This window comes from Staurois parvus, unplaced genomic scaffold (genome assembly GCF_062004578.1).
Source record: "Staurois parvus isolate SC_StPar_1 unplaced genomic scaffold, SC_StPar_1.0 ptg000336l, whole genome shotgun sequence".
NCBI lineage: Eukaryota > Metazoa > Chordata > Amphibia > Anura > Ranidae > Staurois > Staurois parvus.
Window position 1 is genome coordinate 5478432 of NW_028318132.1, and position 16800 is coordinate 5495231.

At 38.5% G+C, this 16800-nt stretch overlaps 1 protein-coding gene across 3 annotated transcripts in view; it reads left to right on the top strand.

Annotated features, from left to right (window-relative positions):
* The window catches only part of SEZ6L (seizure related 6 homolog like), a 570023-nt gene that overhangs the window by 450699 nt on the left and 102524 nt on the right, over window positions 1–16800 (top strand). For all 3 annotated transcript variants that reach the window (XM_089684123.1, XM_089684122.1, XM_089684124.1), the window contains one exon: window positions 13524–13720. In XM_089684123.1, coding sequence (XP_089540249.1) covers window positions 13524–13720 — 197 coding nt within the window. The remainder of the gene's footprint in view (window positions 1–13523; window positions 13721–16800) is intronic.

A 16800-nucleotide genomic window follows, 5' to 3' on the forward strand; every position in this document is an offset into this window, starting at 1 on the left:
TCCATTAACCTTTGACAGCCATAGGCAAATCTGATAAAGTTTGGTTTATTTCCAATAGATTGGTATACAGGTTTTGGCTGCATTCAGTAAATGTATTAAAAGAGAGTGTCTGTAGTGTTTCACTGACATTGGGGACAGATGGAGAAAAAATGCTATGGGATCGTGCAGGATCTGGACATCTGTCAGCTTGAGAATGACCTGCACAACCTGTTTCCAAAAGCCTGTTATTCCTGGGCAGGACCAAAAGACATGGTGCCTACCTCTTTTTGACAGCACCAACACAATAAGAGCATTGAGGGAAATTTTTATGTAATCTTTTGGCGATCCTATACCCACTGTGCTAGTACCTTACAGCTTGTTTCATGTATAGCACAGGAAATAGATGCTTTGTGGGTTAACATCATAATCCTGTCCTTTTGCTGAACTGTAAATGTTATATCCAAGTCTTTCCCATCGCTCTATATTTATGTTCACCAAGCTTAGTTGCAATTCCACTAATGTTGGGGTTAGCTTTAATCTGGTACAATAGTAGCTCAAGGGGCAATATAAAGGTGATGGGGGACAGTGGACAGCCTTGTCTGGTTCCATATGAATGAGTCTGATAGCATGTCATTAATTTTGAAATTCACTGAAGGGTGAGAATATATGGGGGTTGATTTACTAAAACCGGAGAGTGCAAAACCTAGTGCAGCTCTGCATAGAAACTAATCCCTTCCAGGTTTTATTGCCAAAGCTTAACTGAACAAGCTAAACTTAGAAGCTAATAGGCTACCTTGCACAGCTGCACCAGATTTTTCACTCTCCAGTATTAGTAATTCCACCCTATTGTGTCTATCCATGTTAGAAAATTTTTCCAAAGGCTATATACTGCACAATTTCTTTCATAAACAACCAGCCCACCCAGTCAAAAGCTTTTTTCGTGTCTGTGACTAAAAGAAGCATTGGAATTGCTTTACAGTGTGCCCAATGGATAACATTCATGGCCTTTGTCATATTGTCCCTTGTCTCTCTTTTTGGGGCAAAACCCACTTGGTCCTGATGAGAAAATGTATGTATAAAAGAGAGCAGTCTAGTTGCTAATATTTTAGTTAGAGATAGGAATAGAATTGAGCAATGCACAATATATTTTTCTTATTTTGCCATCTTGGTTATAGTAGCCCGGAGGATATCAGCCTGGAACTTGGCTCCCTCATGGATGTCATTGACACCTTTTACAAAAGGGGATGCCAGAACATGAGCAAATGTTTTATAGTATATGAGGGAGAAGTAGTCAGAGCCTGGGACCTTGTGAGGTTTAAACTCTTTAAGGCAGCCAACCACTCTTTTGTAGTAATTGAGACCCCCAAAGGACTACAGTCCTCATCTGTGAAGTGCAGGGGACCTGAAGATGAGAGGTATTGATTTATTTTTTCAAAATTTTCCAAGGGCTGTAAGAGTGAGAAGGAGTTGTCGGAATCTTTGTGCAATCACCTTAGTGGAATGAACCAGTGTACCTTTGCTAAAATTAATATGGGGAATAAAAGAATGGGAATCCCTAAGTGCTTTTGTTAACAGTTCACCTGGCTTATTCCCCAATTCATAGAAAAAACATCTATTCTTAGTGAAACCAACTTTCATCTTATGGAAGAGAAGGTTGCTCAGTCTTTGCCAAAGGAGAAGCAAGTTTCTAAGCACTGCAGAAGCTAGAGATTTTTTATGTATTGATTCCATTTGCTGTATGTGAGTTAGCAATGAAGAGATGTGTGCAGTGCCATCCTTCTTAATTTGAGAGCCCTGAGAGATCAAGGTCTCACATATAACACACTTTCCAAAATCACCATTGAGGCAGTTTTGGTATTTTGGTGTGCTTGAAAGAATTTTCTGAGTTATGATTCCACCAGAGTCTTGATCTGAGCATCTTCCAGTAATGATTCATTCAGCTTCCACTACCAATTTCTGCATGATTCAGTAGTGAGACAGAAATCTAGGCTAACTGGAGGCTGGTCTGAGACAGAACTCACATTAATCACAACTGAACACACCCTAAGAATGTCAGTGTCTTTATTGAGGAAGTAATCTATTCTCGAGTAAGAATTGTGCATGGTCAAAAAGAAAGAATAGTCACATTCAGTATTATGTAAGATAAGTCATATGTCTACTAACTGCTCTCTGTGTAAATGTTTTTAAAACTGTTGCAGAAAAGAATAGAAAATATGCATAACTGCAGGATACATCCATCAGTGGGTCCAGTGCCACATTAAAATAACCCCCTATAACTGGCATACCTTCAGTGAAGAAAGATAATTCCTCCAGGCAGTGTTCAAGAAAGGATATCTGGTTGGAGTTCAAAGCATAAAGTTTGGCTAAGGTTACTAATCCCCCCTCCAAGTGACCATTCAAAAAGAGGTAATGACCCAGACTATGATCAGAAGATGATCTTTGAGGGTCCAATTTGCTGGGTGAGAGAAGACAATACTCACCCCCTACACTTTTTGTCTGGTGATGTGATATGAGATGCTACCTGGAAACGGGTATTATGAAGCTTTGGATGCTTGTTTGTTTGAAAATGTGTCACCTGGAGGTGGGCAACATGAGATTGGAGTAACCACAGGTCTCTGAAACTTTTTTGTGGTAAATGTAGCCCCCTCCCATTCCAGGAGCTAATTTTAGTTGATGTGTTGTTGGAGACAGATTTAGCTGTAGGCGCCCCCTTTCTTTTCAGCATCCTGGTAGAAATAGCCTGCTCAAGGTTTGCATCACCTGTAGCAAAAACAGTGGGTTAAGGGTAAGAAAAAAAACAAAAAAAGGATGGTTGCTGAATGTGAGATAAAAAATAAAGTCTACGTGTGCATATTAACAAAAAAGCTCCCGTAAGGCCAAACTACAGTACTACAGTGCTAGTAAAAAAGTAAGCAATGAGAGTTGAAACCCAGGATAATTGGATAAAGAAAAAATGAACAATTTGAGCAAGCAGAGTGCTAGTGTTTCAGAAAGATTGGCTTGAAATAGGCTAATTCTGGAGGTAAAAGTTTGAGGGGGTCCAACGCTTTTTGTGCTGAAACCCAAAACAGGGCAGTCTGAAGGGTCTTTTCTGAGAGTGTGAAAAAGCAGCCACATGTAAATGCTAAGGATCTTGCTGTCAGGATAGGTGATTTATGAATTTATCAAACTATGCAGAACTTGTGTATTATGGAGGAGTTAAAACCCTCCTCCCTCTAAGGATAGGAAGAAAACTAATTTGTATATATGAGAACATTCAGAGATGTATCCATAACTGAATAATTCAGGAATGAAGGTCAAACAAGCAAACAGTAAATTCAAACTTAAAAATATTAAAGTATCAACTACTAATATGTAGTCACTTAGCCTTCAAGTGCTGCTAGAGAATATCTGTATAGGAGAGTTCAAAAAAAGGATTTCCCCTCTCCATAGAACCACCCATTAAGAAAGAGTCTGAATGATCTTATCTGTGAAGTTGCTAAAAAGGTCAGAAAAAAACCTATGATGGGTTCTCCAAACAAGGGGCTAGTAATGTGGTAGAGTTGCCCATGATGTTTGTCAAGAGCTTAAAAGAGAAGGGCTTTACCTCTACCTCTACATAGGCACAGGTTTTAATGTGGACTCTCTCCCCTCTCTGGGCTTCTTCAAGTATAACAACAAAACTGTTACACAGCCTGCTTGGGTGCCAGTGGCAATCTTAGTCTAGTTTATAATTTATAACTACGATACTTACAGTGCATGTCAACTAAGCTTGGTTGACAGAGTATAGTGCTGGAAGGATTCGCCCAACAGGGATCTTCCTTCACGGTAAAACTAACCAACAAGCAGAGGCCCGAATGGTCTTCTCTGTGAAAATTGAGAGAGGTGCTATAGGTATGACCTGGGTCTCAACCCAGTGAGTGCAGTGGTACATGACACCATAACTCCGGGGAGTTCTTCTACCTGCATGGGAGTGGAACTTCCCCCTATAACCCATACATAGGATGAATGAATCAGTGGGAAAAGACCATTCAGACCTCCCCCCATCAGACTGTCCCTTGATAGAACCATCAAATAGCAAAAATGGTTAAGGTCTCACAGAGTTATATTACTACTAGTCTGAACAGCTAGAGAGGTATGAAAAAATAACAGGTACATAAAAAGGTCCCCCCTAACCTGCGAGAAATCACAAACAGGTAGCTTCATAAAAGGGAAAGACCTCACTCAACTCAAGACCACTGTAGGTCAAACATATCTTGACCTCTATCTAGTTGTCCATTTGTTGTCGTTATCCTCCCACCAGAACAGCGTATTGAGGTGGCAAGTAGTGCAGGAGAGGTCATTGTTAATTTCTGCTGCTTATTTGAGCTTCCTCTAGATATGGTCCATCATCAGACTCTATGGATCTCTGTCTGACGCCACATAATCCCCTGTCAAGTGAAAACAGGAAGCTAAGGTAGGGAAGTAAAGATGTTAGTTTGCTTAGTGTATTCAAAACTAGTACACTCATCCACAGGCATGTAATGAAGTAGCCCAACATATGACAGGCCTATTAATGAGTCGTATACTTGCCATACATGGTTTGTAACTCTAAGGGTACTGAGGGTACTGAAGAGTTACCCCTGAAAAAAAAACACTCATCACAGTGGGTGGCTGCCCCAAATGGTGAAGGGGTCATAAAAACCTCAACAGGAACGTACTCACAGAAACTTGAAACTGAATACGATCCAAAGAGGGTAGCAAAGAATAGCAGAAGGCCATTTTAATCCTCCACCACGGTCAGCTCCAGACTTTGGGTTCTCCCGCCTCCGCCCACTGGCATTGATTCCACCAGTGTTGAGGGAGCAGCATCGTGGAGGTTTAGAGACCAAGGTTTAAGCCAGCCAGAACAGAGCTTCTACTGCTTCAGTGTGCAAAAACTAAAAAAGCAATGGGCACAGTTGCCTCCTGGTCTGACAAATTAGGAAAAAGGTGATTTGTGTCCCATGAAATTCCACCTGTTTCTTTTCCCTTCTTTTTGCATGATCTCTTCACAAAAAAGTGGACACAGCATAAGATGTCCCTTGGGTGATTGCTATTGCACAGGTCTCTGGGACTGAAGACTCTGTGGACTCTGTGGACTCAATTCGATACCAGTGGAAGGATGTCTGTCCAATAAAATATTTAATAAGGCCTGTACTGTTACCTTCAGATCCAGACCTCTAGTGGCTTCAGGGATACCCCTGATTCTGACATTATTCCATCAGCTACTGTTCTCTCTATCATCGACATTCAATATGAGTTGTGTCAGTGCTTGAGTTTGTGCAGCACTCTCCATCTCCAGAGTTTAAAGCCTTATCAGTATTGCCTGAGACTCCTCCAGGTTGGAGACTCTGTTGTTGATTTGGGTAATATGCCTGCCATGTCTGCCAGCTCCCTCTTGAGGTGCTTTCAATTCTCAGTGCAAGGGAGTCCAGGTCTGTGTGCAGTGTACTGTACAGTTTTATGAGATCCCTGCTGGAAAGTGGCAGTATGTCACATGAGGTTTGGGAGTCTGTAGAGCCCACCAGAGAGACAGGTCTGAGGAAATGGGCCATATCAGCATGGGAATCCCCATCCATGTTACTTGAATGAGCCATCAGGTCTTGTGCTACTTGGTCCGGCATGACTGTAAGCCCGCCAGGAGTTGAAGAGGGTTTCCAAGTCTGTCCCATATTGCTGTCAGCCATTGCTTACATGTCTGCTCCGGTTGCTTTGGAAAAGGAAGTGAAGTCCACCTGGTTGGACTTCGGGGGGGGGAGGGGGGTTGGGTAATTTCCCCAACTTGGACATAATAAAATGTAGCTTGATTTGTGACCCTTTGTGGTGCTATCCCTGTCCTAGGCTTGGAGTTCTCTCACACTGCGTCCTCATGGCTCCTTTGCCAAGCCCTCTAACAGGGAATTTTTTGCAATTATGTTAGCATGTGCTAAATGACAATTTGTATTGATAACATTTCTCAACAACTGCATAGAAAGACTTTGATGAAATTCTGATAAAGATATCTCACTGTAGCTTTCGTATCTTTTATCAGCAATCATTTACCTGCCTAGAATTTTGAATTGCCCTTCCCTTTTATTGGATATTGTGAATATGTTTCACATTTTTGTTGAATCATCCCATACAATCTCCCCATCTAATCTCCACTGACAGCAGTTGGCTAGTCCACTTTATTTTAAAAGTTATGTACTCCAGCTATTTGTAATATGCATCCATTCTCAGCCCAGCAAAAAAAACTAATGAGATTTCTTCATCTCTGCCTGTAGTGTAACCATCCATGCCCCCAAACCTCATAAGTTTCCACAATAATTATTTTTTAATTTCACTTACCAGCAGACGTTTTAAATACTGCCTCTGGCTCAAGAGAGAGTGGAAAGAAGAGGAACCTTACTTAGTAGTTTAACTACTATTATTGAATTATTTATGAATCACATGGTCAGAACTTTAGGTTATAAAATCCAGACTACAAAAAAAATCCAAAAATGACTTATGGTAGACATATACACGTCAAATAAGGAAAACAAACACAAAACTTCCATGATATGAATGTACTTATTGGGGTTGATTCAATAATCAAAAAGTGCAGTGCTATACTCATACGCTGTGCTACAGATTATATATCTGTGAATATAAAATTACATAAACAATTAGTGATATTCAAAAACAGTAGTCCTTAAAGAAAATAATTTTGTATTTGTGGAACACGCTATAGAGTGAAAATCACCCATCCTGCTCATTTCTGTATACAATATCTGGGAACTGAGTGTAGCTCATTTTACCTGGTATGGAATTCCAGACTGATTTTTAGGGACATTGTAAGGAAAATTTAAAAATATGTTTATAAAATAAGGCACTTCTTGCAAAATCAGACAAAACTGTAACAGCTATGATAACAGGTTTATGTAACATGCTCCTTATCTGGCTTTAACATACTACACTATGTGTTCTTTGTGTCTTATGGCTTGCTGTGATTTTGATGGCAAATTGGTTTGGATTATAGCGCTGATCCACAGGCATTACCCATATAAGCGCTTTTGACCATGTTTTGTTTTTTGGTCAATAGAATCTGGTAAAAGGATTAATGATTGGTTGTGCACATGATTGAAGGCGCTGGAAACTCACAAGTTGCCACATTGCGAAGTGGGTGAAGCTCATTTTGAACTGTGGCACCCTCATAAGTTCACTCTGGAGTGTAATTACAGGAGCTAAATATTTTTGGACACTTTTCACCACAGGAATTTCAATTTAAATTGATCATAGATCTGCTAGTACATGGGTGTTATAATTTAACATTTTTCACAGTGAATGGGTGATTTGCACTATATATACTTCTTTCCACTAATGAGAAAATTATTTTCTATGTGGACTATTGTTTTTGAATATCACTTCATTGTTACTAATTGTTTATGTCATTTTGTATTCACACATATAAAATTTGTAACAGTGTAAGGGTAAAGAGCTGCACTTTTTTTGATTTCTTAAAGTAAATTCTCTGTTTGAAAATGACTGTTCACAGCTTAGAAATGACTGTGTTCACCACAATCATCCAATCATGTGCAAGAAAAAGCATTTTTTCCATCCATATGGATGGAGATACAGTGTGAACATAGATTTACAGTATGAAAGCGAACATTTGGCTTACATAGTGAATATTCTTTGCTCTATATGTGCATTGATTACTACTGCAACAATAGTCATTTGTGAGATTGACAGTTATTGTGGGACTGCATTTCTTGTACTAACGTGGTGCTCAACAACAGATTTATTGACTTATATCCTATAGTCGTAGGAGAGGTGAAATGGGTAGCAATGACTTCATTGTGGCATAATCATTTTTTTTACATTGGTGAAAACATTTATTGAGTAGTTCCACAGTTCCAGAATAGTCAGTCATCAAACAATATTACAGATGTTTACATTGGTCATATTTGAATGGAACTAGATCATCTAGTAAACGCATCATCAATCACAATAACTTCAGTAGTGATATACTGTATTTCCATGAGTCCATTGGTAAATGGTGAGCACTTGTGTGTGCAACCATTAAGATCTACAGAATCCTATTTAAAACAAGATCCAGGGGGCCTAAATCTGGGGTGTCTAACCACTTGGACCATACCATCTCAAATGTAGCCAGACAGCCCCTGTGTTGATATGTATAGCGTCCAAGTATTTTTGGGAGAAAAGGAAGATGGACTTTTTAGGCATCAATTAAACAATTGTTTTAAAATACATATTTTTTTAATTCTATTACTTAAACAATTATAAAAACAGAATCAAAATATTCCATTCAATTTAAAATTCACAAACACATAACCACACTGGTATTTTGCTTTTCTCATGGTATGCAGCTTCCTGACCAAAGTAAAGATATTTTTACAACACCAAAAATATACCATGTTTTGCACATAGTGCTTCTTCAGGAGCTTAGCATGATGTCTATTTAAACAAAGTACAAAATACATAGATTAACACAATTATATGAGCAAGTCTTGAATCTCTACATTGTCCTAGTATTCATAATGGCTTACTTACAATGTACTAGTGTGTGCAAACAACATAAGAGGGAGACAGCCAGGTCAGCAGCATGTCCTATTTCTGAATGTGGGGGGCACATCTATAAGTATAACATTCCATTCTTAATGTATCACCCATTACCCTTATTCAACCTACAAGTTTAGGGGACACTGTAGATTTCCAGTGTTGTAGAATAAGTTTGAAAGCCTGAAATAGCACACTCATGATGGCCTCTCTAGAGTATCCAAGATACCCAATATGCTTCAGATTAACCTAGATATTAAACTGAAAGACCTTATTTGTTGTATCTATAACCTCTGTCCATAATATATGTAGTTTGGGGCAGAGTCAGAGAGTAGATCAGGTCTCCATGGCCTCTGTGACACCTACTACATAGTGGATCTTTGGAAACTCCCATCTTAAAAAGACTTAAAGAGGTATAATTAGTATGTAAGAGGATATATAGTTGTGAAAGTTTCTGTGTAATGTTGAGAGAGCTAGTCTGGACAGCTTGTAGTGCTAGTTCCCAATGTTCCTTTATAAAAGGTCCCACATCATGTTCCTATTTTTCTGCCACTTTAGAGGGATAGTCCTCAAGAAATGCAACCAATAGCTGGGCATAGCAACACAATTTGAATCATTTAGAGGTTTCAGTTGCTTGCATTAAATAACAGTAAATAGTGGGGTGGGAGACAAACACCACTCAGGAAATACCCTGTGTTCTTTTGGCATGTTGAAGATGTAAATAAAAGTGCATATGCTGAGGGAGGTTGAATGTAGACCACCACTTTCACCAAATAGAGATATAAGGGGTAAAAACTATAACGTGTTGGAATTGTTTAGCTTGAGGAGGTCCATTTGGAAATTTAAGAATCTATACTCTTTTAAAAGATTTGTAGATGTAAAGTTTCTGCAAACATGACCATTATGATATAAGTAATTTTCTCAATGTGCTTTAATATTTAAAAATTATGTTTCAATCTACCATTTTGTGTAACTATATTGGCTCAATACACGTACATACTGTGCTCTCTGCTTAGTAATGCACAAATAGGAACTGTGCAGTCCTGCCATATAACTTGTATTTTTGGATCTGCTGATTGTATTGACATGTAGTTTTTACTGAAGGTAAACTAGTGTTCTCTTTGGTCACTGTGTGTTGATGAAAACAACTGTGTTGCACTTTGTTAATAAAGCCTGTGATCCTTTGAAAAAACTGTAACTTATATACATTTACTATAGGCAGACATTTAATAATACAACTGTTCTAAGAGTAAGGTAAATTATATAATAAAATCTCATCATCATTCTAGACCAAGCAGCAGTCATGCATTTATTCAGCGCTGGCAGTATTTATCATTCAGCATAATAAATTACACTTTTATGTTTATTTCTGTCCTAGAATTTTAGAAATGAGAAAATCAGTCTCTAGCTGAATTATAAATGAATAATTAACAATTACAGAATTGAGCAAAAAGGCATAATAAACAGAGGGGTACATAAATAACGGAATATGGTTACTTAGTTGAGTGATGACTATTGTTATTTATTGTTTTGGCATAAGGATTGATAGATATGATAATTAAAATACTTTTCCCCCTATGTCCTGAAGGTTGAGAAGTCATGGATAAAGCAGCAATCTATATCAATGCTAAATTCTCCAAATCAATTTTTTTGGGTTTTTTTTAATTCAAGCAAGAGGTAGAGCAAATGATAACCCATATTGTGTTTTTATATGATAACTTGTACCATTGTGTTTTATTGTCCATATATGTTTGACCACTATTGATAGAACTAGAGGTCATGCCATACAAAGGATATTTTGTGACCTTGTGCAGATATTTTCTAGGGGATTGTGCTAATTCTAGTTATTTGTGAAAGCTAAGCATGATCACATAGATTAGTTTCATTTAAATGGGCCAGCAAATTGTGTATAGGATGGTTCATGTACTGTATATGGGTATTTATAAACTAGCCATTATATAGAGATAAACAAACATACTGTATATTATCAGTCTATAAAATTATAAAATGAAAAAATAATCAGAATTGGCAAAAAAAACAATCTATAGTTTTGAAGCAAAACATTTGGTCTGAAATTTGCAGCACATGAGCTGATGTGAGCTGCTACACCATAGCTATGCAATCATACAATTAGGCAATCTTTCTCACACAGTTTGGGCATATACTGTGTGTGCATGTATCACAGTTTGGGCATATACTGTGTGTGTGTATTTTTGAGCAGTGTATATATACACTGCTCAAAAAGATTAAAAGAACACATTTAATCAGAGTATATCATCAAGTCAGTTAAACTCCTGGGATATTGATCTGGTCAGTTAAGTAGTAGAGGGGGTTGTTAATCAGTTTCAGCTGCTTTGGTGCACAGGTGCACTAGATGGGCAACAATGAGACAACCCCCAAAACAGGAATGGTTTTGTAGGTGGAGCCCATTGACATTTTTTTACCTACTCATCTTTTCTGACTGTTTTTCACTATTTTGCAGTTGGCTAGGGTCAGTGTTATTACTGGTAGCATGAGGTGATAGCTGGACCCTACAGAGGTTGCAAAGGCAGTCCAACTCCTCCAGGATGGAGACACAGTCTCAAAAGCATGAAGATTCCAAGAGACAGGCAGTTATTCTAGCAGAGCTGGACAGGGCCATAGAAGGTCCTTAACCCACCAGAAGGGCCAGTATCTGCTCCTTTTTGCAGAGAGGAACAGGATGAGCTGCCAGAGCCCTACAAAATTACCTCCAGCAGGCCACTGGTGTGAATGTCTCTGACCAAACAATCATAAACAGACTTCATGAGGGTGGCCTGAGGGCCCGATGTCCTCTAGTGGACCCTGTGCTTATTGCCCAGCACCATAGAGCTCAATTGGCATTTGCCATTGAACACCAGAATTGGCAGAATTTTCAGAGATGAGAGCAGGTTCACTCTGAGCACATGTGACAGACATGAAAGGGTCTGGAGAAGCTGTGCAGAATTTTATGCTGCCTGTAACATCATTCAGTATGACTGTTTTGGTGGTGGGTCAGTGATGGTCTGGGGAGGCATATCCATGGAGGGATGCACAGACCTCTACAGGCTAGACAATGGCACCCATTAGGTATCGGGATGAAATCCTTGGACCCATTGTCAGACCCTATGCTGGTGCAGTGGATCCTGGGTTCCTCCTAGTGCATGACAATGCCCAGCGTCATGTGGTGAGAGCATGCAGGCAGTCCCTGGAGGATGAAGGAATTGATACCACTGAATGACCCCCATGCTCACCTGACCTAAATCCAATAGAACACCTCTGGGATATCATGTTTCAGTCCATCCAATGCAACCAGGTTGCACCTCAGACTGTCCAGGAGCTCAGTGATGCCCTGGTCCAGATCTGGTAGGAAATACCCCATTAGAAGCATGCCCGGACGTTGTCAGGCATGCATACAAGCACGTGGGGGCAATACAAACTACTGAGTACCGTTTTGAGTTTCTGCAATGAAATTTCAGCAAAATGGATTAGCCTGCTGCATCATTTTTTCACTTTGATGTTCAGGGAGTCATTGAATTCAGTCCTCTGTAGGTATATAGTTTTCATTTCCATCAAACGATGGGGCATCCTTAAGTTCCTAACACATTACCCAGTCCATATCAGTATAGAAAACCAGCATTATATTTTTCCCCATTGAGATCTGATGTGTTTTCAAAGTGTTCCTTAATTTTTTGAACATTGTATAGTATATTATTATTATTATTATTATTATTTTTACCACCTGTTGTTGAGTTTTACATACACAAGTTAAAGCAGTGTTAAACCAAAAACCAAATATGTAATATACAGTATTGCATCTTACCAATTCTTAGATTTGGTGGCTGCATTAGTTTTCTTTTCTTTGGGTTTTTCCTTACATTCTCCTGTATTAGAATGCCTCCCCTCTAGATGAATGAGCACAGGGGCACTCTTGGACAGCAGCATTGTTAATCTGGTGGGAGGGGAGTGTTAGATGGACTAACACAAGCACTGTCACTTAAATAGAAAGAAGGATTCATTTTTAATTAAATTATTTTTGGTTTTAAGAAAAAGATATACTACACTGTGTATTGAGTTAGGCATGTATACCTTATACTGCATACATAAAGAATGCTGAATTACCTAACTGATGATATCATGTAGTCATTCTTTGCACCATTGTAAGAATCAGGAAAGGATCTCAGTGTCCCTGCACATAACAGTATTATAGTATTCATTTAGGTATTTTGGATATAGCTATGTATCAATGGTGCCTACTGAGGTAATTAATTAATTATTTTAACCCAGCTTTCTGGGGTGCCTTGGAAAAATGCCTAAAAATTGCCCAAAAATTGTATACAAACCAACAGGTGGCTAGGGCCTGCTTTTTAGTTACACAAAGCCACAGGATTTTATTGTGCACCATTACAACTTTCCAACAGCCATCAACACAAAAATCCCAATGATGTCATCAGTTGATAAGAAGGACATCGGATACCAGCAGCCTTGCTTGGCTCTCTCCTGACATTCTCTGTCAGGACTAGGATCACATTAGCTGAGTGATTCAGAAAAACTGAGGGAGAAGAGAAACAATGGAATACTAGTCAGTACCAGTGTGCAAAGGTGTATTTGCTTTCGAAAAATAAATCACCTATGACGTTAGGTGTCCCAAATGTGCAGATGTTGCTGCATTCTGTACAACTATTAGTTTAGTTTTTTTACATTTTGTAATGGGTGCCTCAAGATTGTGCTAAATTTTAAAGGGTGCCTTGAGATTGTGCAGGATTTTAAAGGATGCCTCGAGATTAAGCAGAATTTTAAAGGGTACCTTGACTGAAAAAACCTTGAGAAACACTGGTTAAACCAATTGTTGAAGATAGAGTTCATTCTAAAGAATAGCTATTGTACCCTACAAACTTCATCCAAGAGGGCTCAAAGCTGAAACTGCATAATAGCTGACTGACATTTTGTTACACATATTTGTGTTATTTTGTATGACTTATCCTATATTTTTTTGCCCGTCATTGCAGAATGAATCTGAGTAATAATGATATTTTGACCATTTATGATGGAGATGAAATTACATCAAAGATTTTGGGACAGTTTGTGGGAAGCAGTGGCCCTCAGAAACTCTACTCCTCATCCCCCGACCTCTCAATTCAGTTTCACTCTGATCCAGCTGGAATGATCTTTGGGAAAGGACAAGGATTCATTTTGAATTATATAGGTGAGTAGCTTTATTACGAGTGAAACAGTAAACTAGAAGTCTGCACATTGAATGTGTTTTGCTTTGTATCTTTTAATGTCCCTTTGCGGTAAAGCAAGGAAGCATTAAAAACCTGTGTAGTATATCATGTGCTTTTACTAAGCAAAAATGCATACAAACTACCTACAATTGTAGGAAATCAATACCAGATGTGCAAAGTATTACAGATGTACATACAACACATGCACACATTACCTAACCTTTTTACCAAATGAGCATGAACAATGCTCTGTGTAGAATAGGAATATGCTAAAAGTTTCTTAGCTCACATTATAGTGGCTTCACAATGACCATAAGCTACTAAGGCTCCAGGTTCTACTCAAGTGATTGCAAGAAATTTGGTGCTAGCATCAATCCCTAGGTTCCCAGGTTACTTCTGGTATAGACTTTCCTTCTTAGTTCTTGTGTTGTAATGGAGCCATCTGGCACAGACCTTCCTTGTTGTGATGGGGCCCGCCTGGCACAGACCTTCCTTGTTGTTATGGAGCTCTGCTTTCAGTTTATGTTGCTGGCTTTTTATTTGGAAGGTTGGGTAGCTATTCCCGCATGGGCATATCCTTTTCTACATCATTACTATGAGCAAAACAGAATGAGATTATAAAAATATCTAGCTACACAAAATACAACCTAAATTAATAATGCTGTTATAAGCAAACAACTGTCACTGATGACTCCAACCTACAAAACTTTAATTGTCTATAAAATATAGGACATATCTCAGTAGCTGAGCTTGACTGGCTATGTTCTTTTACAAGCACAGACAAAACCGCACAATGCAACCTACAGTAAGTACTGGTCTTACAAGGATCATAGAAAAATGCATATATACAGTATATACACACACTACATACAGTATATATATATGTAAGAAAAAACATATAAAATTTTCTCTACCAGGCTTAGTTTTCTTCTGACCACATCTTCATTACTCCGTTCCATTAGTGACCTTGCAGTAACATATTTCAAATATAATTGCATATTTGCAACATTGAATAACATCTAGTAGTTGTTTTTTGCTCTCTAGCATAGATAGTCAAAGTAATCATAATAAATATAACTGGAAAATCTGAAGGTCATTGTATTTGTGCTCAGCTTGCAGCTTGAACAAATAAAGCACTTTTAGGTGAGTCGCACATTAGGAAAAAAAAAAAAATTACATTAAGATAAAATGGCCAAAACATACCTCACATGTTTCGGTAGAGAAGAATCTGATAAGCATTCCACTTGTCAGACTTGAAAAGTTTACCTTCCTTTGCATATCAAACTTGAATTTATGTACAACTTTGTTAAAGCGAGGAATAAAACAAGAATCTCATTCATGTGCTTGAGAAATTAATCTCCCAGGATTAGTGATGCTAAGATTAAGGAATGTAATTTTCTAGGTCCACACATAACAAAATTGATAAAAGATAACAAAGTTGATGTAGAGGTAAATGAAGATGAAAAAGCTGCATAGCAATCATTCAAAAGCATTTGCAAAAAAAATTAAAGTAGGAAATAATCATAAAACAGTGTGACCTGCTGAAGTTGCACCAAATTATGGGATGTAACATTGAAAGTTCATTTACAACGATGCTGCTTGGACTTTGCCCTGAAAACATTTCAGTGTTTGCCCAGGACATTTGAAACAAGAAATAACAGCACCTAAACAGAGTCCCTGTTTCCTGGCTGATTATTAATTAACACTTCTATAGTTTTCTCCCTAGGGACTCGAGGTGCTGTAGTTGGGGCAGCCATCCTTGGCCCATACAGTAGACTATAGTACTATGGCTAAATCTAGCCAGGAGTCAATTATCCTACCAGCATGTCATGCTGGGTAATGAAGCACCTAGATGGCAAATTGGGCCAGCTCAGGTGGCTTCTCTAGGTTGCACACCAAGAAATTTATTACACCATCTTCTTTGTTGCTTTTTTCGTATATGTATTTTCTTTAGTATAAATGAATGGTAATGATTTTGTTTATATCACAGTTGTCTCTGTTGATGAATCTGGTCCCCTATCCAAAGAACTTTAGTAGGCCATCTCTAAATAATATGAAAAAAAAGTATGCTTTGCTTCCTGTGGTGTATAATGCATTTGTTGACCCTGATTTATTGATCATAGAGAAGGTATAGTATATGCAGGCTGGAGGTCTTTCAAATAGCTGTGTTGCAGATGAAATCTTTACTTCAGGAAAATGTAAAGACACAAATGAATGCAGGTCTCTAATTAGTACATCAGTATTTGTGTTTTTTTTTAATACAAGCAATATACTGTAAGTACCAGAATTTGACTTGGCATTAATCCTTTGCAGTCCCCTAAGCAGCAGTTCTTAGACTGGGAGGAAATAAAGCCTCTCACAAGGTTAAGCCTAAGTTTAGTAAGAAAAAAAACTTAGCACAAGGGACATTACTTACTACCAGTCCAATGTGTCTTTTGTGCTCCTGCAATAATTGAAATCTTCCTCCTCTGATCATAATCTTCTTCTGTGGCCAGGGTTAGTAGAGCCAAGGGACCTGTCATATGCACTCATCAAAAGTGCTGACTATGCTCGCTCTTTCCACACCCTCCTCCATTTATGGAAGCTCCCATTGATGAAAAAGGATTTATTAATGAAGGAGGCAGGCTTTACATTCATCCACCCAACCTCATTTATAGAAGCTATAGGGTGGTTATTATGAATTAAGGAGGTGGGCAGAGAGTCAGTACTCTTGATGAGTGCCTATCACAGGCCTGTCAGCTCTACTAACTCCTATTGTATCAAAAATATTACAGAGGCAGGGGTGGGGGAGTGGAGGAGGATTTCAACTATTGAAGGAGCCAACAGTAAAAGTGACAGATTGCACTGATCGTAATTAATGTCCCTTGTGTTTTTGTTTTGTTTTAACTAAACTTAGGATTTAACTTGTGAGAGGTCCCAGACAGCTCAGCGTGGCCATGCAAAAATAGACTTAACACAGTGATAGGCATGTTATAGAGCAATATGGACATTCATTTCTAGACTGGAGGTATATGGTAACCGCAGGCCCTTGAAACTACACTACACTACTTGCCTTGAGACC